Below are 25569 nucleotides of genomic sequence, written 5' to 3'. Positions count from 1 at the left end.
TTCCCTGTGACTCTCGGGTATCCCCCTGACCTGGGGCTGGCTTGTGCTATCTGCCAACTTGTCAGCTTATCTCCACCTCCTAAAAGAGAAAACTGAAGCCTGGAGAGAGGAAGTGACTTCCCCAAGACCACAGAGTCAATAAATGATGCAACTGGGGTTTGTACCAGGTCTGTGCGATTGCAAAACCATGCTTTAAATATCTTAGATCCCCCTTTACAGTTGCTGGAACCTAGGTCCACTCATTTTATCATACTTTTCATCTGAAAAAGAAGCAAAACTCAGAGTTTGGCTCTGAAGTCTCTCATATGTATTGGAGGGGAGAAGAGTAGCAGGGTTAAAAGTTATTAGAGCATAATAGAGTTATGTGAGGAGCAGTTAACAAAAGGCCTTCATAGGAGGTGAGGCAGCTGACTGAGAAATGTTGAGTGTGATGAGAACTTAGGAAGGCTCCTACTGCATGAGGTACAAAGATGGTTAAAGGGGATCCCACAATAATTTTCTTGGTGCTCTTAACCAAAAGGACAGTGGCCGTAATGGCTCTAAGGCAAGGAAGGTGTCCCCATGCCACAGGGTCCAGTTGCTGGTTATAATACCCTAAGCGTCAATGGTGGTCCCATGTTTTTGGGTGACTATCCCCAGGGCATTCTTTTCCTTTTCATAAACAAAAAGGAGAAAAGGAATCTGATAATTGCAATGCCCAAGAGCAAGTGGGTTCATCAAACTCTCCTTTAAGGCCTTGGAAACTATGTTGTCTGGTTCTTCTCATAAAATTGGGTCCAGGTTGTTATTGTTTAGTAAAATATTACAGAGGTTTGGCCATAAGAAATTTGAAATCCAATTTTGGCAATAACCAACTAGCCCAAGAAAACCTCCCAGTGGGCACTTAGTTTTGGGTTTTAGGAAACTTAGGACACCATGAAAGCTATCTGGATCTGAGTGTAGCCCTTGTTCTTATATCAGATGTCCTAAATATCAAACCTGGGTTTGGGCAAACTGCAATTTTTCTTTGGTGAACTTTGGTCCTTTTGATGCTAAAAGCTTTAGCAAGTGGATGCTGTCTTTCTGTGAGAAACCTTGAGAAAGAGAGAAAAGAAGCAAATCATCTACATATTGCAACAAAGTAGAACCTCTAGGGAACTTTATATCATCCAGATCAGCTTCTAGGATTTGCAAAAAATAAGAAGTAATGTCTCAAGCAGAACCTTGAGACATTACTGTTCAGGTGAATTGTTTTTCTTCCCAAGTGAAGGCATAAAAGGTAGGTAGGTAGCTTCAACAACTAGAATACTAAAGAATGCACTGCATAAATCAATTACAGTAAAAAATTTACATCTGGTGGGAATGGACGTTAGCAACATACAAGGATTAGGAACGACAGGGTGTGGATGGATAACAGTGTTGTTTGTTGCTCTGAGGTGCTGCACAAACCTCCACCCTTGACCCTTAGGTTTTCTCACTGGTAAAATAGGAGTGTTACAGGGCTACTACAAGGGATAATGAGGCCTTGAGCCTTGTAACTGTTATGAGCCTTATGCCCTGAAGAACTTCTTATAGGGTGTTAACTAATTCTGGGGAGAGGTTTTGAGGGGTCTGTATGAATCTTGATGGGAGGTGCGCTATGAATTTTGCCAACATCAGTTGGAGATTTTGCCCAGAAGAGGGATGGTAGCTGATTCAATAGGGAAAAATGATCTGTGTTTCTAGAATAAGCTCTAATACTCTCAGAGATGGAACAAATAAAAGATGTCAAAGGGTAATTTAATTCACCTGGTGGGTGACTTTGATGACTACTGTCAAATTCTAGAATTATTTCCTTTTTTTGGGAGAAAGAAATTCTGGCATGATACTTCTTTTTTTTGGCCACACCACACAGCATACGGGACCCAGACCAGGGATAGAACCCATTCCCCCTGCAGTGGAAGCGCGGAGTCCTAACCACTGGATCACCAGGGAATTCCCTGGTGTGATACTTCTGTAAGAAGTCTTGGCCTAATAAATGGATGAGGTGGAGGAACTGAGGAGAAAGGCATGTATATCTTTCAAAGGGTCTAGACAAAAAAGAATAGGTTCAGGGATAGGAAGCGCTTGAGGTTCATTAGAGATCCCCACTGTTTGGACTGTATTAGTACTCCGAGGCAGGGGCTGCTTTATAGTAGTGGGGTTGAGCACTGAGAGTGTGGCTGCAGTGTCAATTAGGATGAGAAGAGATCCGTCCCAAATCTGGAGGACTGTTTCTCCAAGCTGATTAAGAGGGAGGATTGGGAAGAGGCCCTGTATTTCCTTGGAGCCCCACAACTGGGAATTGGGAGGAAGTTGGAAAGGCTGGTTAGAGGGATAATGGTGCCTGAAGGGCTTGGGTCTGTAACAATCTCTTTTCCAATGTCCTGACTCTTTGCAGTAATAGCAGAAACTGGGAGGGTGTTGATTTTATTTAGGGGACTTCATTTGTGGAGTTGAAGATTAAGAATTTTGGTGGTGACTCCACCCACAGTGTGAGAGCTGGTTTGCCAGATTACCTAAATCTAGAGTGGACATAATTTCCCACTTCATCCTGGTCCTTTTTATTAGAAGGGAAAGGTCCTGGTTCAGCCCACTAATAAACAGAGTTAAAAGTTACCCATGGGGAACAACATCTGAAGGAAGATGAGAATTTTCTTAAAAAATAATCTGAAGTTGACTGTAATAGTCATAAACAGGTTCATCAGATTTTTGTGGGCAAGCTTGAATTTTGTCTCAATCAATAGGCTTTGGAAAAGCCCTAGAAATTGCTCAGTGAAGTCACCTAGCAATTGAACAAGCCTGATCAAATAATCAATTAGTGGGCTGCTCTCCCAGTTGTAATTCTAGAGCCCTTTCATGATTTTCCCAATTAGGGGTTTTTATCTAAGGCTGGGCCACTGACATGCATATTAATTAGCTGATATAAGTTGGAGAAACCAGGTTCATAAGTTTGAATGACTATACTTTTAAGTTCCTCAGCAAATCCATGAGGACCTTCAGTTAGTTTGGGAAAATCTTTAACTATGGCTCGCAGTTTAATTTTAGTCCAGGGACTATAAGAAATTAAGGGTTTTTCTCTGGGTCCTCAGGAGGCTTAATTTTAAAGGGACAGATTTTCCTCTGAACCTTTAATTTTAAAGGTTCAGAGGAAAAGAGTTTCAGAGAAAACGACAAGTTTGGTGAGAGATTTAGCGTGGGGGACTTGAGCGTATAGAGGAGGTGTAGGTGGTATAGAAGGGAAGGAGGAAGATGGTGCTGGAAGCAGGGCCTGAACATGAGGAACCAAGGGAGAGAGAGATAAGGTGGTGTCAGAGGCAGAATGGGAGACAAAGAAGCCAAGGAAGAAGAGTCCAAGGCTTTGGGAGCCATTTTGTTTTTCTTCGTTTGCCTTACTTAATCTTAAAATCTCATTTTGCAGAGAGGCAATTTTAGACTCCTGATAACATTGGGAATCCTCAATGTACCAATTGAAATAGGCATACTACTCAGTTCTGGAAAATTTTTGAGCCATTTTAGTCCAATTTGGTTTTAAGGAAATTAAGTTTGCGGATTTCAAAAGTTCCTCCAAATGGCCATTGATATTCTAAATTGCCTTTGGTCGGATTGGTCCATTTGTTGAAATGTGCATGAAGAATAATGCAGTTTTTAAACATAAAATCATTCGGAGTCCCTATAGGGAGGACACCCTCAAACTATTTAGGTAACTGATATCCTATTTCTTACAGGTTTTTCTCTAGAGTAAAAGAACAATTTTTAAACAGCTCAAACAACTCAATTCAAACAACTTCCAAGCTGATACCATCCAATTCTAAGGAAACAGGTTGGTCTCAGAGAAGCCAGGCCAAAGACTTTCTCAGTCAGTTTCTAGAGAATAGCCCCTATTCCTAAGGAATGGGCTGACAACTGAACTGGCACAGTTTCAGTGAAGCAGCTCTTGTTCCCATAGGAATGGGCCCACAGCTTCTCAGCCAGCTTCAATTGAAACATTCTGATCTCAAAAATCAGACCAAAGTGCCAAAAAAGTACTCGCATACAGAACAAGACCTTAACCAGAAAGACGAAAGCTTTAAGTAGATCCCCCCAAAAGCGTGAAGAGCTTCAAAGGCAAAGAGAGTGTGAGCTTGATCCAGGAGAAAGACCAGGGTTGGTGAGAAAAGCAGTGAGTGACAGTGGGCTCAATTGTGGGTACTGCATCTGTTTGCTCACCAGTCCTGGAACCAGCAGGGATCATCTCTGGCCCCCATATGGGCCACCAAAATGTTGACCTAAAATAAATAGACTGCCAGATATTTCTCCAGCCAAGGTGGGTTTATTCAAGATGAGCAGAGAATTGCAATTTGGGGCCTGCAATTGTGGGAAGCCATGTGCAAGTCCTTGCATGGCAAGGGAAGGAGAACTCTTTTATAAAGGGGGAAAGGAAGCTGGGAGGGCTACAGTAAACAAAGAGTCCATGGCTTTTCATTGGATGAGTCCTTGTCAGGAAGGAAGAGGAATCTTTCTTATTCCTTTTGGGCTCTGCTATCATCATCACAGAGTGTGAGAGCCCCCTGCTTCTGGTCTCCTGACTATTTAATTAAGGTTTCTGTTTATTAATTTTTTTACACTGGAAATAAATACCCAGGAAGTTCCCTCCTCTCCCCAACTCTCTATAGGGGCTATAGGGACCCCTAGTGTCCTCAAATCCTAGTTGGGAACCATTGTTACATGCAAAGAAAACTGGTCTTGGAGTCAGCAAGACCTGAACAGGGCACAGCATAGTGGTATCAGAAGGATCTGGGCTCAATTTCCAGACCCACTATGACCTTCATCATGCCATATAACCTCTTTGAACCTGTTTCTTCAACTGTAAAATGAGGATAATGATTGTGCAGACACTGTTGGTGGCCTATCCAACAGAGCCATCCCTCTGTTTTTCTTACTAACAGAACCCCAACTTTATTTATTTGGTATGTGCTCAGCCTCGGGAGGAGTCATGATTTAAAACTAAGATGAATTGGAGCCTTCCAGTTCCTGTTGATCAGTTTTAGTGCAGGGGTGAGCATCTGGCTCAGTTCTGGCCCAGGGGATGTAGGTAGAAGACTGCTAGCCTTCTAGGAAGTAATTTTCTCCCTTCCCACAGAGAGTGCTGTCATGTGAGGTAGCTCTGCTTCGTGAGCTGGGGCGACCACAGTTCAAACATGAGGTCCAAGCCTGCAAATGAAACCCAACTTGCTGAGGGAAGGCACAAAGGGGAAGGAAAAACCCAGGTCTCTGAGGATATTATGGATCTTCCAAACCAATCCTAGGTCTAATTTCCTACAGACTCCTAAATAAACAACAAATACCTTTAGGCCATTGTTAGTTGAGTTTTTCTCTTGATTGCAGCCAAATGCATCGTAACCAATATAATGATCCTTATGGATGAGGCAGTGTATGTAAGAGTGTCTATTCTTGTGCACACGATGTAGGCACTCAAGTGATGTTAGCTTCCTCACCTCCTTTGACCCTTCATCCTGCTCACCCTATTGAACCCCAACCCTGGGTGAATCCAGGGTGTTCCTGCTTCCAGACTGTTAAACTATGCTCCTGAAGACACACAACTAGACAGATTGGCACAATCAGTTACTCATGGTGACCAGCCTCAACTGGGTCATCCACACTTTCCAGTCAGTTTCTCCTCCTCCACTCTCTGAAATGGCAATTTCCAATCTTTACGTTCTTCTCTCTTTGCCCCTCCCCTCCCCTCCCCCTCTCTGCTCACAGACAGAAGAGACAGCTCATCTCCTACCTCACCGACAACAAAAAAAGCCAGTGGGGGGGCGTGCCAACCTTCTCCACCAAACCCCCTGAAAACTTCCTCCTTTCCCAGGCCAGCCCCTCACATGTCACATGCTTTGGACCCACCCCAGGGTGGTTTTTAGGTCTCCTCTGCCCTAGTCTGTCCTTCCTTAGAACATTCCACCACATACTGTACCAAACAAACATATTCAAATGTACTCACATCTCATGTTAAACATATTGCTGTAAAACATTTAAATAATTAAAAAGTTTTTCTTTAAAAATTACTTAGCTACAGGGGCTTCCCTGGTGGCGCAGTGGTTGAGAATCTGCCTGCCAATGCAGGGGACACGGGTTTGAGCCCTGATCTGGGAAGATCCCACATGCCGCGGAGCAACTAGGCCCGTGAACCACAACTACTGAGCCTGCGTGTCTGGAGCCTGTGCTCCGCAACAAGAGAGGCCGCGATAGTGAGAGGCCTGCGCACCGCGATGAAGAGTGGCCCCTGCTTGCCACAACTAGAGAAAGCCCTCTCACAGAAACGAAGACCCAACACAGCCAAAAATATAAATAAATAAATTTTAAAAATAAAAAAATTAAAAAAAAATTACTTAGCTACAGATAACTTGTCTAATTTTTTAAAATAAATTTATTTATTTTATTTATTTATTTTTGGCTGCGTTGGGTCTTCATTGCTGCGTGCAGGCTTTCTCTAGTTGCGGCGAGTGGGGGCTACTCCTTGTTGTGGCGCGCGGGCTTCTCATTGCGGTGACTTCTCTTATTGAGGAGCACGGGCTCTAGGTGTGCGGGCTTCAGTAGTTGTGGTGTGCGGGCTCAGTAGTTGTGGCACACGGGCTTAGTTGCTCCGAGGCATGTGGGATCTTCCTGGACTGGGGCTCGAACCCGTGTCTCCTGCATTGGCAGGCGGATTCTTAACCACTGTGCCACCAGGGAAGTTGCAACTTGTCTAATTTGTGATTGACTATGTTTTTGTTTTTTTTTGTTTTTTTGGGGAGCACTAAGGTGCTCATTGGGAGTATTTTTCAAGATGAGAAAAATCTAGCTCTCAATTTGTTTTCAAATGCAACGCCATCTTTATGAGAGTTAAATATTATCATAAAGGAAGTTGATGTAATACTCTGTTGTGCGGACATTTAATTAAACATATTAGTTTTGATTCTGCAGTTTTAAAAAAATCTTGGAGCCAATCATTTAACTTTTAGCGTTCAAAGATGTTTTTTGGGTCCCTGAAAAGCCTGTATGTCCTAGGTAGTTGATCAAATGCCAGGTGCCCCTTCCTGCATCTCAGGGCTCTTAACCCCTTACTCACCTGCATCTTGCACACTTCCCTCTCTGCTGATTCTTCCCAAATGCATTTAAATGTGCTCAAACTGCCGTCCAGATAAACCCCAACAGAGCCTAATAAAACCTAGCTTAACAAAATCACCCCAGGCCCCGTTGCAACTAACCTTTCTAACTCTCCCCTCTCCTCCCCTCCCCACCCAAGGCCGACTGTGGACTTGTTTACACTATGTCCACTTCCAGGTGGCCCCTCACCCCCATGGCTCTCAGGGGAAAGACAAAAATCCATACCTTAGCCTATAAACCTTGAGCTGGTGGGGGCTCTGCCACCTCAAGGACTCTGCTAATTGCTCCCCACCCTCCAATTGTCCTCAGACACAAGCTTTCTCCTGCCTCTGGGCCTTCACCCTTGCTTTGGTGCCCCACGTGGAGCACCCTCTTCCACCTACTTCCTTGCCTCTGTAACTCATATTTCTCTGGGCACTCTCCCCTGATGTTCCAGAGTCAGTCCCCCTATTACATAGCACCTGGTGCTATTGCTTCCTGATATATGACTTTTAATTATTCATAATCTTTCATTTGTTGTCTGTCTCCTCGTATTAGTTTGGTAGGGCTGCCATAACAAAGTATCACAGAGTGGGTGGCTTAAACAACAGAAATTAATTTTCTCACAGTTCTGGAGGCTAGAGGTCCAAGATCAAGGTACCGGCAGGTTTGGTTTCTTTTGCAGCCTCTCTTCTTGGCTTGCAAATTGCCACCTCTCACTGTATCCTCACATGGCCTTTCCCTGTGCTTGTGTAACTCTGGGCCTCTTCCTCTTCTTATAAGGACACCAGCCTTATTTTAACCTAATCACCCCTTTACAGCCCTTATCTACAAATACTGTTAAGTTCTGAGGCACTGGGGTTTGGGATTTCATCACATGAATTTTGGGAGGACACAGGTCAGCCTATAACAGCCAGGAACCCTCCCCAGTGTATCCTGAGTACCACGCATAGCACCTGACACAAAGTAAGACACAAGAACACATTTTCTAGCTAACCAACTGCCCCGGACTAACTTTGTGACAGTGGCCGGGTTCCTTCTGTTCTCTGCACCTTAGTTGCTTCATCTGTGATATTAGGCGAGAGAAGTTGGTCTCTAAGGACAGTCTGACAGCTGACCAAGCATCCTTATTTTTTTCAGTGAAATCTTTACCCCTCACCACTAGAGGGCGGTGTTACTGCTTGTTGTTTCTTCCTTGGGAATGTGCCTTCAACCCTCTTGCCCCAGGTACGTTAAAGTGGAGGAGCTGAGGCCAAGGACAGCCAGCAGAGAAACTGTCAGCTGGGCACTCAGCCCTGGTCTTGAATTTCAACTCTGCCGCTTCCTGGCTGAGGTATCTTATCCAAAGTTCCTTTGAGAGTGTTAGTTTCCTCTGCTGCGAAATGGGCAATGGAAATGGACAATGCCTAAGCACTGCTAGGTGGAATGCCTTATCTGTGATATTATAGGCGGCAGGTTTCCAGAGTTCCAAGTCTAGAGATCCCAGAAATGCAAATGCCCCACTTGCTACCATCCCAGTGACCAAGTTTCAGTCCGCTGATGGGTCGTGAGAATGTTGGCAGGTCTATCTAGGGAGTGGACCTTTCTGAGGGCTTGTACTGGCCAGAGAGCGCAGATGTCTAGAGAAAGGCAGGTGGGCAGAGTCTGGTCCCACTCTCTGCCCGTCCCCCATGAAGTAGAAATGCAGGATGATTTGGGGCATCCTGGGTGGATGTAAGAGAGATTCTGGTCAATTTCAGAGGCTCCAAGTTTATTAAAGTATGAAGTGCCCAAGGAGGTGCAAAAAGAAAATTCCGAGTCAAAAGTATTTAGAAAATTAGTTTCGGGACTTCCTTGATGGTACAGTGGTTAAGAATCCTCCTGCCCATGCGGGGGACACGGGTTCGAGCCCTGGTCCGGGAAGATCCCACATGCTGCAGAGCAACTAAGCCCGTGCGCCACAACTACTGAGTCCACGCGCCTAGAGACCGTGCTCCACAATAAGAGAAGCCACTGCAATTAGAAGCCTGCACACCGCAATGAAGAGTAGCCCCCACTCGCAGCAACTAGAGAAAGCCCGTGCACAGCAACGAAGACCCAATGCAGCCCCCCCAAAAAATAATTAATTAATTAATTAATTAATTAAAAAGAAAATTAGTTTTGTGGTAAGTGTATGTTGTAAACGTACATAAAAAGGCAACCAGATTCCCTGGTCAGCCACACAGAGACCCTTGACTGTTGTCTGACCCTAGATAAGAACCAACAATCAGAACTCAAAGACCAACCACCCAAGGATGCTGCCACTCTTGGGGAAATAAAGTGGCTGTGACAATTAAAAGTAGGCTTGGCTAAGAACCAAAACCAGAGGGACTTCCCTGGCGGTCCAGTGGTTAAGACTTCACCTTCCAGTGCAGGGGGTGTGGGTTTGATCCCTGGTCAGGGAGCTAAGATCCCACATGCCTTGTGGCCAAAAAACCAAAACATAAAACAGAAGCAATATTGTAACAAATGCAATAAAGACTTTAAAACAAAGAAAGAAAGAAAAAGAACCAAAACCAGCGTCAGAAAAAAAGCACAGAAAAGGCAGTGGAGGGGAACCTCTATTGCCACAAGAGATCCACCCCCGGAGCTGAGAAAAAGGGCCTGAGATCAAACAGCTCTGAAGGTGCCCTTCTTGGGCCTCATGGATTCAGCTGCGACTGAATCCTTTTTAGCTATGCAACCAGACCATTTAGAAAAGTAGTTTACTTACAAAGAAGGCTTCGAAGGAAGTCCAGGCTTTAGAAGAATAAGCTCCCCAAATAAAAAATACAACACCCATTTAAAGAGGAAACCCCTGTAAGCTTGCAAAGGCTAAAAGTTTATAGCTAGTCTGCTCTTTGGGGAAAACAGCAATTTTCTCAAACGGCTACTATCTGCCAACATCATGTCACAGCTTCAGACATCAGTATCACAAGAGTCAGGGATAAAGTTGTCTTAGTTAGAGTCAGTAACTTCCAGGAAAGGCTTCAGTTTTCATTAATTTGGGGATAAGACTGAAACAAGGTGATCCTGTCTTGCAATTTATATAAAGGTGCAAAGTGCTCTTTCCTCCCCTTCTGACTAAGATGTGATGTGTATGCCTTCCTTGTGATGGAGGAGGGCAAGGTGTCAGCTTTGTTCCCACAGAAGGCAAAAATTATGGCATATTTTAAAAGTTCCAAATTTATAAAGTAACGCTTTTTTTTTTGAGAATCTATTTTAATTAATTAATTAATTAATTTTTGGCTGTGTTGGGTCTTCGTTGCTGCATGCGGGCTTTCTCTAGTTACGGCAAGCAGGGGCTACTCTTTGTTGTGGTGCGCCGGCTTCTCATTGCGGTGGCTTCTCTTGTTGCGGAGCACGGGCTCTATGTGCGCAGGCTTCAGTAGTTGTGGCACACGGGCTCTAGAGTGCAGGCTCAGTAGTTGTGGCACATGGACTTATTTGCTCCGCAGCATGTGGGATATTCCCGGACCAGGGCTTGAACCCATGTCCCCTGCATTGGCAGGCGGATTCTTAACCACTGTGCCACCAGGGAAGCCTCAAAGTAACACTTTTAACACGAAAAAAAAAAAATCACACTGCAATGTAATTGTGCTATTTATAAGCTAATCACAGAATTTAGGAAAGACTCTAATTACTGTCATATTCAAGTTTAAAGGTGCATGAAGAACGCCTCTCAGTCCTGCCAGTAGGCCTGGCCAATGGTTAAATGCTGAAATCTAAAAGTCAAACCCAGCCCCAAGCCCCTATAGCCCTCTTGAAATGAGCCTTGATGGCAAGCTTTGGACATGTGGGTAGATTGTTTTTCAACTTCGTTTACTTCCTCAACTTTATTGCTTTGTCATATTTGTAAACCCTTTAAGGAAAAAAGAAGTCTTCAGGGTATGACAGTTGAGCTGGCACCTCTCCAAGTGTCACATTCCTTAGTGTAAAAGGGAAATAATGTTACGACCACCTTACCTAGCAGAGGCAGGTGCTATTTGCTTCCCCTTTTGGTTCTGTTACTAGTATGAACCCTGCCTAACCCAGCTGTTCCTGGAAGAGGGTCCCTGCTCACTTCATCTCTTCTTAGTCAAAGTTCCTTCGCATCTCTCCGAGCCTCCACTTCCCCTCTGTGAAACGGGTTTGAGGGTGTCACTTTACTATGCCACCTCCATCTGCCCTCAGCCTGTCACAGACCCAGGCATAGAATGCTAGTCAAGGGTAGCTTTTCGTCTGGGAGATGGCAGTTTCCACACACGGAGCTCTGGCCCCAGTGCAGCTAAGATCCTGCAATGCAGCTAAGATCCTGCAATGCAGCTAAGATCCTGCAATGCAGCTAAGATCCTGCAATGCAGCTAAGATCCTGCAATGCAGCTAAGATCCTGGGGCTTTCCCGACCATGGACTACAACTCCCAGCATGCACAGAGCCCACCGCCCTGACAAATCTCGCGTGAAATGACTAGGCCTCTGGAGACTTTATCGGGAAGGCTGTGGGCCGGCAGCCTGTGGTCCCTCCCTCTTTGGTGTCTGGGGCCTTCTGTGTCGCCACGGGCACAGCGCCGCTCACACCATGGCTTGGGTCCCGAGTGCGCCACAGCCTCTCGAGAGACGTGGGTCCTCGGAGCCTCTTTAGTGCCGGAGCTCGGGCCGCAGGCGGCTCCGCGGCGGCGGAAAAACAGGTAACCAGATGAGCCAGACCGGACCCTCCTTGGGGCTCGGTCCTCCGCCGGTAAGGAGGGGCGTGCCCCCGTCCCCTCCACCGAGGCCCTGGCCCGGGCCCTCGTGGTGCCTCTCTCCTCTCCCCTTACTCAGGCTGAGATCTTTGCCGGACCGCTCCGTGCATCTCTCGCCCCGCCTTCTGGGGTCCCCCCGTGGGGTTTCTCTGTGATGATGCCCCCGCAGCCCCGGCACTGGGCTTCGCCTCTACTTTACCAGGCCGGCCTTGTCCTGGACCCTCCATTTCTCGCCCTTACCTCCCAAGCCTCCTACTTGCCTTGCCCCGGGGAACTTTCGGCTTGTGCCAGGCCCTGGCCCTAATCGCCTTAATTTTTCTTAACCTCGCCGGGTGGAAGAGGCGGTTGAGTCAGCCCAGGCGTTTCACATCCTGGTGGCATTGTCCTGTATCTTGTGAAGGAGAAGTCAGAGCTCTGCGGGGGAGGGGGGAGGGGACGGGCCCTGGGAAGTGGAAGGGGAGGTGTCGGGCCGGAATGCTGCCTGGACCCCGAGGATGGCCGACTTTGGTTTCTGCTATACTCTTTAATGAGGACCTAACGATTTTGCCTTCTGAGCTTCATCAGGATAGAGGGGGGAGTGTAGCAAGCTGAAAAGCAAGTAACTTGGCTTTCTCGGAGCTTTGTTTGAACTACCCTGTAAAATGGAGATGAAACTACCTGCCTTACAGATGGGCCACTTGTCTGTAACCTTGGACAAATCACTTCTGCTTTTTAGTTTCCTTTTCTTTAAATTGGGGATAAACAATGCCTGCTTTGCAAGGGTTGCTGCAAGGATTAAAACACAAGATAAGTGTTGTACAAAACCCTTATGAATATCAGTCAATACTAGCAGCAAGGAATGAATTTACCCACTGTGGTTCCCTAGTCCCTTGCTGTGGGTCAGGTTATGTGGATGCTGAGCCCTAACTTATTTAGAAACGAAATGAGTATAGTATCTCTTGCAAGGTTGTTACAGGAAATACATGAAAATACAGGAAGGTGTTTAGCAGACTCTGAAGGGCTGTGCCAATGCTGGTTGTTTGTTGTTCTCAGAACCTCTGGAATGGATGGACTCTTCCCGAGCAGCTTTGCTAACTTGCAGCAGCTGAACAATGTTCCTCATTAATATCTGTCTGTCAGCATAATCGTCACATCATTTCACTCTGGTAAGGTAACCTTTTCACTGTGTATGGTGTCTTTGTCATATCACAGGTGTTAAGATCAGTGACAGGTACAGTGAGACCTTTGACTTTATCCTGTTTTTTCTCCCTCGGCATGTTTGTCCCTGTTTTGTGCGTGTTTCAACCTTGTAACCAAGCCATAAAACTGTGTGCCTGTCAAAAGAACAGCATTGGAGCTATTCTTTGGTGTTCACTGTAAGAAAATGCCCTTTGTTGTTTTTATTAGGTGGCAGGGACTCAGCTCTGAATTCTGTATAGGAAAAGCACCTGGATCCCAGTCTTTCAATGGCTTCGAGACAACCAGAAGTGCCTGGTAAACTTAATTCTTTTTGGTAAAGTTATGTTTTGCCCTTAACATTTTAAGCTAGACAGAAACTACTTTTTCTGAACCACATATTAATAGTAACTCTTTGCCATCAAGAGAGTATTTAGACTTAATAGATTGGCATCATTTAAATATTATCTTATTAACCACCCAGCCAGGGTGTGAACCCAAAAATCTAACTTGAAAGAGAACAGTTATTTCACTTAAGGGTATGACAGATTTGTCACTTTCCTATGTATCAAATAAAAATTTAGAATAAGCTGCGTAGTTCTTAAACCAAAATGATTAAACTCACCCCCTTTTTCTGTGAGGAGGAGATAGGAGGGTGGAAGGAATGAAAGTTTCGGCAAAAAGGCACCAGCCTGATTTCAAGGCACATTGAACTTAGTCATGAAAATGCTCACTGCAACATTTAGTGAGTCCTGGGTCTGTACAGGGCGATAATTTCTGGGTTAGTGAAGTTGTTGATTCCTCCTTGGACTGTTTTAGTGGGAAGGGCTAGTGATTTTTAAAATCTGAATCACTCAATTTTTGATTCTCAGTAAAGTATAGATGATAGTGCCTGTCTCTCAGGTTTGCTGTGAAGATCAAACATAAAATACACGAAAATGTGAGTTAAAAGTTAACGATGAATATACATTTACTGCCCAGAAAATTTTTTGGTCTCTATTTGTGGGACTTTATCTCTTAGTAAATATTAGCTGACTTTATTATTATTCTTAGGAAGGCTATTGGGATGGCTCTTGGGATGAGTCTTTAAGATGTTTTTGAAATTGCTCCCAAATTAAGTGGAGTCATAGGAGTCTCCCTTCTGTCTCCCAATCAGGATCCATCTCTAGTCTCTAACTTCATCAACTTGTGTTTTAGTTTGTCTTTCATTGTCGTCGTGATGCCCGTAAGCTCCCTGTAAGCATCCTGGCCGCAGGGTTGCATGCGTTAGGTTAATGCTTGTAGTGTGGGGAGCATGGAGTGTTGCGTGGAGGGTGTGAGAGCTGGGTGAGATCTGTGTTCCAGCCCTGACCTCACACTTGCTAGCGGGGTGTTGCTTAAGATCTATGCCTCAGTTTCCTGAGCTGGAAAATGGGAAGAATATCTGCTTAATGAGGATTAGGAAAGATGAGGGATGTAAGTTCCTGGCAAGGAAGGGTACTTGGTAATTATTATTTGCTTGTGTGTTTGTTTTAATCGAGATAATTCACATACCATACAATTCAGCCATTTAAAATGAACAGTATAGTGATTTTTAGTATATTCACAAGGTTGTGCAACCATCACCACTGTCTAATTCCAGAACATCTTCCTCACCCCCAAAAGAAAACCTTGTCCCTTTAGTAGTCACTCCTGTGGCTCCTCCCTCCCCCCAGGTCCTGGCAACTACTAATCCTCTTTCTGTTTCTATGGATTTGTTAGTAATTGTTATTAATCATAATAATAATGGTAACTGCTTGGCCCTCTTGTTGTTTACATGGAATGTGTTTGCTGGTTTTGGACTTCTTGCCAAACAGGTTGATGTCTTGGAGAGTGTGATTGTGTAATTATAGCAACAGGATAATGTCACACTGAAGGCAGGATCTGGACGTTAGTTCTGCTCTGAAAGGATCAGCAAACAAACAAAATGCACTTTGCTCCCTGGTCTGGCAGAGCTGAGTGTGCCCTTGAGGTGGGGAGCCTGCGTCACTGGGGCATTCCGCCAGTCCGTTCCGGTGGACAGGAATGGCAGGATCAGCTGGCAGTGCTTTGTGAGAACCCTTGTCAGTAGCTTCTGTGATGGAAATTGGCTCTGCCGTTTAAGTCATATAGAACATTTGAAACTGTTCTAGATGCTGCTGGACAGCATATTATTTGACATATTTCTTGTCATGGTGCTCTTGTTTTCTTAGGTGAGGTAGTAAAGACAGAGGATTTGCCACCTCTGGGCCTTCATTTCCTCATGTATAAACTGGGAACAAGATTTCATGGTTTTTTTTTTTTTTTTTGGCTATGAGGCTTGTGGGATTTTAGTTCCCCCAACCAGGGATTGAACCCTGGCCCTCAGCAGTGAAAGCGTGGAGTCCTAACCAGTAGACTGCCAGGGAATTCCCAAGACTGCATATCCTCAGTTTTGCCTGAGTTGAGAGTCTTGGGATTGCCACGGGCTTCTGTGGCCTAAAGAATACAAGCTTTGAAATCAGATTGGTTTGGGTTTTGATTCCTTACTGCACTTTGAAGTTATGTGACCTTGCTCAGGTAAATTGAAATTGAACTTTGCTTTCCTAATCCATAAAAATGGATTAGGGCTGCTGTGTGGGTTAAGTGGAGAATCCAGTGTCAGGCAGAGAGGAAGGAATTTGTAGTTACCTTACCTTGACTGGATTAGCCCTTCCAGAGCTATTCTTGCTCTGTTCCAGAATAAGAGTGTTTCAGAGCTTTCCTGCCTACAGATTAATTTAAAGCTACTGGTATGTTCAGCTGATGAACCCATCCTGACAGGTGTGTCTGTTCTTAGCTCTTGAGCCTAGTGGGCCTCTAGGCAAGATGTCCCTGCCCATCGGGATGTACCGCCGGGCATTCAGCTATGATGATGCCCTCGAGGACCCTACGCCCATGACTCCTCCTCCATCGGACATGGGCAGCATCCCCTGGAAGCCAGTGATTCCAGAGCGCAAGTATCAGCACCTCGCCAAGGTATCTGACCCCGCTGACTGCCGTTGGCAGGCCCAACCCCTTCGTTCTCCTTCCTCTGCTCCAGAAGCGGTCAGCGGCTCCTGACACCCATAGCATTGGGCAGCCACCAATCCCTATATATGTTATGTTTTCTGTAGAGTTGGTAGGCCTTTTTTCCTTTTTAATTCAAAACTAGAACGGCTGTGTCTTCTACCTGAAACACAACCTCCCCATCCCCTCTCCTCCCCGTCCTCCCCACCCTCGTTTCCACACTATTAAATCCAAGCTCCTTAGTCTTAGTCTGGCTCTGCATGGTCCAGGTCCTGTCTGCGCTCCCTCCCCTCCGAATCCACCCCCACCCCCCGTGATCCAACCATGCAAGTAAGATTTCTTGTACTTAATAGGGTATTTGAGGCCTCTAAGTCTTTGCTTCTCGCTGCTCCGATTGCCTGGAATGTTCACAGTCCCCATCCTATCCTCGTACTTCATCTGCCTGACAAATGGCATCCTTTAAGTCTTAGTTCAACCATCTCTTCTGTGATTTTCCTCCATCCTCCCAATAAGACTATCACCCCTCCTTTTGAGGTCTCCAGTGTACTGTGGATCCCTGTTACAATCCCTGTGTTACTTCATCGCCCTCCATTAGCTTCCTGGGGGCAGGGGCCATGTCTGATTCGTACTCCATCTACAGTATCTAGCAGAGGACTTGGCATAAAGTAGATTGCAAAAAGATGCTCATTGAGTGATTAGAAATTGGCTCTTTCCTGAACATATGCTGTGCTTTTCCTCATGCTGTTCCTCCTGCCTCAGATGCCCTTCCCCACTACCATCCTATGTGAGAGCTGCCTCCTTTGTAAGGCCCTCCTGACATGCACACACGTACCTCGTTACACACTGATCTGCTCTACAGCCATTTTGTGCAGTTGGGCTTCAGGGGTTCTGACACGCTTGTTGCAGGCTTGTTTCTGAAGCCTGTGCTTCCTGACTGCAGGGACTGTGTCTCTCTTGCCTCTGACTTTCCAACCACTAAGAATGCCAGAAAGGTGGTCCTGTTGCCTGAATAAGCTAGGCCCACCCAGTTCAGTTGAATCCTTTTAAGCTGCAGCTATAGTTTCGCTGCACTTTGAGCTGTGTGACAGCTAGGTCCTGACAGCAAGTACCAGTAAGCAGCTGTCTAAGCAGACCTGGGTGTGAGCCACCTAACAGTCTGTGCACCAGCTGTGAGCTCGGGCTTCACCCCTGAGCCACAGTGTCTCTGTGTCAGAGATGAAAATACTTTGTCATGGAGGTGCCGTGGGGATTAAATAAAAGAGGACTGCAGGGACTTCCCTGGTGGCGCAGTGGTTACGAATCCGCCTGCCATTGCAGCGGACACGGGTTCAAGCCCTGGTCCGGGAAGATCCCACATGCCGCGGAGCAACTAAGCCCGTGCACCACAACTATTGAGCCCGCGCGCAGCAATGAAGACCCAACGCAGCCAAAAATAAATAAATAAAGTAAATAAATTTATAAAAAAAAAAAAAGAGGACTGAAAGGCCTGGCACATATTAGGTGTGGAGCTGATGTTGTGACTCCCGGCTCCCGGCTTACCTTGCCTTGGCAGAGCTGTATGTGATCCTTCCTTTCTAATGAGTGTAGTGTCCCCCCCGCACCCGCCCCCCCCACCATTAAGCTCTCAGAACAGGGCGCTCCTTGCTATGAAAGTGTCCCCTACAGCTCTGGGGCAGTCCCCTATATCAGTTATCTACTGAAATCTGACCCAGTCAGTTGTTGAGGTGGAAACATTTTGTGTAAAAAGTACTGGCAGTACTAGGGGGAAAGGACCCCAGCAGCCTGCCTGTGATGCCAAAGCAGCAGACTCAAGGGACCGGAGCAGAAAAGAAGCAAGGCTCCTGATAGCGCTTGGGAGGGCAGCCCACCACCCTCTTCATTTATGAAGGCTGCCGCTTGCTTCTCTAGGCAAAGAATGGGCTTCCAGTTTTCTGCTGTGTCCCAGCTGGAACAGCTGACAGTTTGGAACAACTGGCCTTTCTAAGGAGAGCTCAACTTGACTCATTACATGCATTCTTTTGTTTGTCCTAACCATCCATGCCCTAGGCATCCATGTCCCAACCATCAGCCGTCTTCCAAGTGAGAAAGCAGAGGTTCAAGTTTTGCTCGAGTAAGGTCACAGCTGAAGAGTTTAAATCCTGTTTTGTAACAGGGATACAACATTTCAATACTTCCTTCTACTCCCCTCCTTTCTGACCATCTTTCTTCTCAATTCCTTTGGAGAAGTAGAGAACAAAGAGTAAACCCAGTCCTCTGCTTCCAGTTAGTCCTGAGCACGGTGTCAGGTGTTTAGATTAAGGAAGGCAGCGTGCTCCAGCTCTCTCATGTTAAAGCTGAGGAGCTACGTAGACTTTCTGGTTTGTTTTAAAAGACCGTTATTGAACCCTTAGAGCAGTGGTTCTCGAAGTGCGGTCTCAGGGACCAACAGCATCAGCATCACTTGGTAATTTGTTAGAAACAAAATTCTTGAGCCCTACTGAATCAGCTCTGGGTTGGGGCCCAGCAGTCTGTTTAACAAGCCCTCCAGGGGATTCTGGTGCTTGGCAAAATTTGGGAACCACTTAGCGAATGCAGTGGTTAATTAAGCAAAAGCAGGCGTGGTGCTTGGTACACGGTCAATGCTTAGTAATAGTTGTTTCTTCTGTATCCTTAGGGGCGTAGTGTGTTTTGGACAGACATAGTCTGGAAAGATAATAGAGCTCAGAGCTTCAAATTCTGGCTCTCCCACTTTTATAAATACAGGCTATTTGTATAATGTCATATCTTTTGTCACTATGGATAATACATATCTAATCGGGTGTGGACAACCAAGCCCCCCTTCACGTATTTTCTCCTGTATCTGATTACTCCCAGAGGAGTAAGTTGAGGCGTGTGACTCCCTTGTCTGGCTCAGGTGCCTCCTTGCCCCTCTTGAACAGGTGGAGGAAGGAGAGGCCAGCGTCTCATCCCGTGCCCTGCCATCGGCCATTGATGGTGCGGACAAGGTCCCCGTGGTGAAGGCTAAAGCTACCCATGTCATCATGAGTTCTCTGATCACAAGTAAGCACTCTGCGCTCTCAGAATAGAGTGAACTGGGGGTGGGAAGAATTTAGGCTTCCTACAACTAGCTGGGGGGGTTCTGCAGACACACCTGCCTTAACCTGTCCTAACCCAGCCCGGCAGAGGTCAGTCTGGCTGCTGAGTCATCACCAATGTTGAAGCTCCATTTAGGTAGAAGACTTGCCCAACGTTAAGCATCTCAGTTGATTTAGGTGCACTCCCGATGCTTCGTTGCTACAGCCTTATTTTCCCATATCCATCAGCGTGACCTTGGGCAAGTTACTTAACTATTGAGGCTGTTTCCTCCTCCGTGAGGTGGGGAATCTGGCCGGCAGGTGGAGGGGAGGATTAGATGGCACCAGTGCTCAGTGGCCGGGAGCGGCTGCTGATACTGTCTCAAGCTCTGCTGGAGAAGGAGACACACTGAGACATCTCCCACCGCCCCTGCGCTTATTTTTTTAAATTAAATGGCTCAAAGTTGTTCCTCTTTCTGGATCTTGAGGCAAGATTGGTGCCTCAAGTGTCTTTGGTCTTAAGAATGTGTGATTTGTGGTCCTGATAAGACTGGAAACAAGAGAGCTTGAATTTAAAAAAAAAAATCTTACAAGTTAACTAAACTTGTTGGTTCCGGAGGGCCCTTCTAGTTGCTTCTAGTGGGAAGTTAACAATCATTAGATACACAGCTCTGCTTGTCAGCAGCAGCCTCTGCCAGGGGCAGGGCATGTAGAGGTTCTCTTTAGTTGGCTCAGTTTTGATGTCGGAAGCCCTTGTTTATCTGCTCTGGAGGGCATCAGTTAGTCTTGGGTAATTCCTGAAGAACTCACCCAGGAACCAAAAGTCCAAACTCTTACTTGGACTTTTTCTTATTCACACATAAATGCACTGTTTGAATCAGCAACTACTGCTTGTATTTTGCAAGCTTGAGAATGTGTCCTGGCAGTGTTAGGAAGCTTAGTAATTGTTCTTTTAGAACAGTGTAACTTCTTTATTGAAAATAGAGTTTACTAACAGTATAGAACATTATAGCGCCCCAGTATATATTACTATCACTCACTTATTTGGCTTAGTCATTTCCACATATATGCATATTTTTATATAATTGCAGATTTAATAGACAAACCATTCTATCAATATTTTTTCAATTAATATTACAATGAACTTTTCATGTTGCTGTAGTCATAAATTTTTTAAAAAAAGCTGCATTTAAAATCCTGGTATTTTAAATACCAGGTACCATATTCATTAAATCCTTTCCTGCTTTTAAAATTTTCAAGTGACTACCTGGCAAGACTGGAAAACACCTTTATACATTTAGTGTGTGTGTGTGTGTGTGTGTGTGTGTGTGTTTCCTTTGCTTCCATTTCTGTTGGAAATAAACTAGTCCCTTAGAAGGGGAATGACTAAGTCATAAAGGACATCTGGCATCTGGACTTTTGGTCCTCAGCTGCCACATTCTTGTACATGGGGGTGTATTACATAGTATGTGTACAGATTAAGCAAAAATTCCACTGTCAGTCATTCCCAGGTGCAACTGACATTGATGACAAGATAATCGGGTCAGACTGCTCTGATAGTGAGTTGAGTCTGCCTGCTGTGCCAGGCACTGTGGTGGGCAGTTTCACACACAGGAAACATTGGATCAGTAGACCTTGGTTAGTTCAAGGCACATTCTCTCTGGTTTGGATCCACTTGCTACCTTGGTGCCATCTGGCCTAAATGTGGCCCATTTCTCTTTGGTGAAGATCTTAAAGAGGGTGGTGAGTATCTCTGAGGAAACTTTATATTTGGAGAACTTGCACTGTTTCTGAACGTCAGCTGCCTTCTCCATGTTGCATTTCTGAATACAAAGAAAATGTCCTAGGGTATAAATGAGAGGAAGGTAAGGAGTGTTTCCCTGGAGGTTATCAGGCTGTCCCTTTAGGAGTAACCTGCTCTTTAGCTTGGTGTAAGGGAAGGCTTCTTTCTGCTTAGGTCTCACGTGAGGTTCAGAATTCCTGCTACGATGCCTGTCTGGGAGAACTCTCCTTCCCGGATGGCCAGTGTGTATGCTCTCGCTCTCGGGGAGAACAGTGGATATCTGTGTTCATCTCCCCCAGTTTGTGATGGGAGAGGGGGATGGGCATGACTGTCATCTCCTCTGTTCCCAGAACAGACCCAGGAAAGCATTCAGCGTTTTGAGCAACAGGCAGGGCTGAGAGATGCTGGCTACACACCCCACAAGGGCCTCACCACCGAGGAGACCAAGTACCTTCGAGTGGCAGAAGCACTCCACGTAAGCTTGTTTCTTAGGAACTTTTTTTTTTTTTTTTAAAGTTCTATATCTTTTTTTTTTTTTTAATTTATTTATTTATTTATTTTTGGCTGTGTTGGGTCTTCGTTTCTGTGCGAGGACTTTCTCTAGTTGTGGCGAGCGGGGGCCACTCTTCATCGTGGTGCGCGGGCGTCTCACTGTCACGGCCTCTCTTGTTGTGGAGCACAGGCTCCAGACGCGCAGGCTCAGTAGTTGTGGCTCACGGGCCTAGTTGCTCCGCGGCATGTGGGATCTTCCCAGACCAGGGCTCGAACCCGTGTCCCCTGCATTGGCAGGCAGATTCTCAACCACTGCGCCACCAGGGAAGCCCAGGAACTTTTAAAAAAACAAAACCCTCATCATTCACAGCTTGAGGTGTGGCTGTGGTTTTGAAGTTACCAGCTCAGCGAGTTGGGGGTGTGGAGAGTGGTGGAAAGAGGCTTGAGCGAGGAATTTAGAGCAGGTTTAGTCCCCCTTGTGGTCGCACTTTCTAGCTGAAAGCTCCCGGGCTCTTAGCCTCGTAGTTTCTGCTTATCCATCTGTAAAGCTTACTGTTTCCCTTACTTCTGGTTCGGAGGGTCAGATGAGATTCTGAGCTTACACAGGTGATATGTGTGAGCACGTTATGAACAACAACAAAGCCAACGTGGGTCACTGTGTACCAGGGTTATCGACTCTGAGGGTGAGAAATGGGAGTCAGGCAACCTCAACAGAGGTAACGCTGGCTAGAAAGGAATGTTATGCTCTATGTTTAATTTTTAAAAAATTAAAATAAATATAGAATTGGGATGTTTTTGCTCTTTCATTTTTAAAATTGGAACGAATGGAGAATTTTCAGTAAGGTTAATAATGACCAAATAATTGTATGAATAAAATAAAATAGTTTCAAATGATTTTCTTTCAGGGAATATCACTTTATACTTAATAGTGCTTTTAAGATTTATCATGCACTCATGCTCACTTCATCTTCTTATTAATACTCTGACATAGATACTATTATCCATGTTTTATAAATGAAGAAACTGAGGTCCAGGATTTTGTATTTAACCAGTCACAGTACCTGAAATCAAGTCTCCTGATGCCCTGTTTCCTGTTGGTTTTTCTCCATACTCCAGAGTTGCCTGAGAATCTGGCTCCCGAAGGGGCTCACAAGGAGGATCATGATATACAATACATGGAGGAGGAATAGTTGGGGGTTAGCGGCCTGTGGGCAGGGATGTGAGAGGTTGTGGATGGCTGCATTTTGTAATGAGCACCCCGGATGATGTTTGCACACTGAACTTAAAACCACTGCTGTGGCGGGTCAGGGTTGGCTTGGTGTCCAGCTTAAGCTCTCAGACAAGACAGATCCTTCCAGAGAGGGGCACTGTCAGCCTTTGACACTGAGAACTTTCCAGGGTAGGTATCAGTCTGAATTCCATTTGCACAGTTCACCCCATATAATGGTGGAACTGAATCTGGCCCACCTTCTGCATCTTGGCCATAGGAGTAGAACATGAGGATGGCTGAAATGCCAGCTCACGTAACCTGATATGTTGAGTGTTGAGAAAATTCATCACGGTCATTTGTTTGAAGTATAGCCTGGGCTGAGCATTGGTGTACTGGACACGGAGCACGGATACCGTATGGAAGCCTTGACCTAGGAGCAGTGAGAAGTAGGCTTGTCTCCCCTGCTAGACTGCTGGTCTGTCTGTTAGATGTCTGTTTACAACGCTGAGGGCAGCCGGAGTGACTGGTTATGGGAGGGAAGGGCTGCACAGAGGGAGCGTTTAGCCGGAGGGGTTAGCGGCCGAGTCTTGGCGCTGAGAGGCTGGGGATGGCGGGGTGTGCGCGGTAGGAGCGGCAAAGAGGGCCCTTGAGGAAGGCCCGCCACTGGGGTTCTGGCTCCTCCACTTACTGGCTGGTCAATGTGGGACAGTCGAAAGCTCTGGTGTGGAATTAGCGCAGAGATGTTCGAGATATGCTGTAGAATGAATACATTTTTTTAAAAGATGGAACTCTATCTAGTATGGCAGAATCAAAGGAATATCTTCCTATAATCCAAAATTATTCCACCTATTAATGTTTCCTTTTGCCTGAAGTTAGTGTGAACCAGGTTGTTTATACCCAAACTTAGCTGTTTTGTATTTGCTGTGATTTTTAAAAAGCCTCTCTTCTTACCCATCTGAGCAGAAACTAAAGCTCCAGAGCGGAGAGATAACAAGAGAGGAGAAGCAGCCGGCCTCCACCCAGTCCACCCCAAGCAGCAGCCCCCACTCGTCCCCTAAGCAGAAGCCCAGGTGAGCCCTTCCTGCGACCCCCACCCCCCAGCAGCCGTGGGCTAAAGCAAAGCTAGTGCCACGTCCAACACTGGGAGGTCAGCCTGTGGCTTCCGAGCCAGGAGGGGGAGCTGACAGTCCCTAGTCTTGGCGTGGGACACTTCTACAGGTGTAGGAAGAGGATGTGTTACCATGTGTTTCATTCTTTCTCTTCCAGAGGCTGGTTCACTTCTGGTTCTTCCACAGCCTTACCTGGCCCCAATCTTAGCACCATGGATTCTGGAAGCGGGGAGAAAGACAGAAGCTCGGCAGATAAATGGAGCCTCTTTGGACCAAGATCCCTCCAGAGGTCTGATTCAGGTAAGGCAGCCCCTTCACAAAAGAGAGCAGTGTGGCGGGCATTTTACCATGTATGTTGGTAGCTGCTTACTAATTTTGAAATCGTTTGCTCTGTGGTTTACTTCTGTAGGAGGTTTTGCCATCCAGGCCTACAAAGGAGCCCAGAAGCCTTCTCCAATGGAACTGATTCGCACGCAGGCCACCCGAATGGCCGAGGATCCAGCAGTGTTCAAGCCACCCCAAATGGATATCCCAGTGACAGAAGGGAAGAAACAGCTGCCGCGGGCCCACAATCTAAAACCGCGGGACTTGAATGTTCTCACACCCACTGGCTTCTAGAGCTCTTTCTGTTCCAGGGACTCTGGATAGAGATGTCTTGAGCCCAGCTCCCCTTTACCTTGGCTCTGACATAGGAAAAGTTTTGTTTTCTCTTTTTAAAAATCTCTCAAACTGAGGCTAGAGCTGGAGACATAATTGGTTTTTGAGAAACATTAGTGCAAAGCTTGTCCTTGTGTGGAAGAAGCCATTTTGTACTGCTTTAATTTAAAGTTAGACTAAACCTCTGCAGTGATGTATGGGGACCTCATTACCTATTTTTGTATCATTTACCCTACACAAGAACTTTGATCATTACTTACTAGGTAAATAATGTTTGTGTTGTTCCAAAACCAAGGCTTCTTGATTCCTTTACCACTGTCCATGTGCGCATGGACAAATCATGGCGTAGAGGCATTCACTGACTAGTTTAGACGACTTTGGCCCTCTTGGCTGTGCTGGCACTGTGTGCTCCAGCCTTGTCAGTTATGGGGACCCAGGATCTGTTTGAGATCTGGGTATAGTTAGGAGCCAGCCTTGGCAGGGATCCCCTCTGTTTTCTGCTGAAACCGGAATCTCCTTGCTTGTTGGTAGACCTCATGGATCACTTTGTCCTGCAGCCAGTTCTTACTGTAGTACCTCTTGGGCCAGTGCTGTTGGAGGGATGCTTCTCTTTTGTGTGTCACAGAACAAACACTAGCCTTACATATCCTTTGTTGCACTTTAAAGTGAGATTAATTTAACTCCCATTTGGTTGAAAACTTCCTAAGGGAGAAAATCCAGTCTACTGGTTTGGTATAGATAAATGGATGTTAAACTTTCTTAAAGGAGGCGGCAACTGCAGTTCGAGTATAGTCTTGCGGTTCATATGAAACTAGTGTCACCCTATTTTGAGTTTCTTGTTCAGGCCAGGGCCTGAAAAATTTTTTCCTGGGAGGTGGAAGAATTAAAAAATTTTCTGTATGCAATCATTTTCCCCCCAAATGAGCCTCATACCTTTATAAACACGTACCTCACTGAGGAAAGGGACGAGGGGAACCACCTTTTCATTTCTCCTCGCTGTGTACATGTTCAATCATTGTCTTGAACACTGTCTCAAATTCCTGCTGTCTTTTGCTTTGGACAGTATGGTGTCTACACAAGGAGCTGAGCTGACCTTCCCACAGAGATGCCCTGGAGTCTAAAATGATCAGAACAGTTAATTTATTTGTGTCTTCTGTTATGCTTGTATCTCTTAACTTGTTTTGACAATAAAAATCCTTACTACTTTCTCAAATGTCGATGGAACTTTTTTTTGGTTCTGTTAAGAGTAGTTATTCCATTCTG

General features: G+C 45.8%; 1 protein-coding gene across 10 annotated transcripts; it reads left to right on the top strand.

Moving 5' to 3' along the window:
* The first annotated feature begins 11591 nt into the window (after nt 1-11591).
* KIAA1191 lies at nt 11592-25519 on the top strand. Of its 10 annotated transcripts, none has more exons than XM_082379911.1 (9): nt 11606-11769; nt 12856-12968; nt 13210-13296; nt 15794-15972; nt 18921-19041; nt 21189-21313; nt 23504-23610; nt 23807-23949; nt 24059-25519. In XM_082379911.1, the coding sequence occupies exons 3-9, from the start codon at nt 13269-13271 to the stop codon at nt 24265-24267; spliced, it is 912 nt and encodes a 303-aa protein (XP_082236037.1). In that variant the 5' UTR covers nt 11606-11769; nt 12856-12968; nt 13210-13268; the 3' UTR covers nt 24268-25519. The 10 variants fall into 10 exon arrangements, with proteins under 10 accessions (XP_082236040.1, XP_082236037.1, XP_082236044.1 ...); XM_082379913.1 differs by having other exon boundaries at nt 11683-11819; XM_082379914.1 differs by lacking the exon at nt 13210-13296 and having other exon boundaries at nt 11592-11769.
* Nucleotides 25520-25569: the final 50 nt, after the last annotated feature.

The sequence above is a fragment of the Balaenoptera borealis genome (assembly GCF_965194805.1).
Source record: "Balaenoptera borealis genome assembly, chromosome: 2".
Lineage (NCBI taxonomy): Eukaryota > Metazoa > Chordata > Mammalia > Artiodactyla > Balaenopteridae > Balaenoptera > Balaenoptera borealis.
This window is presented reverse-complemented; position numbering and strand designations above follow the sequence as displayed.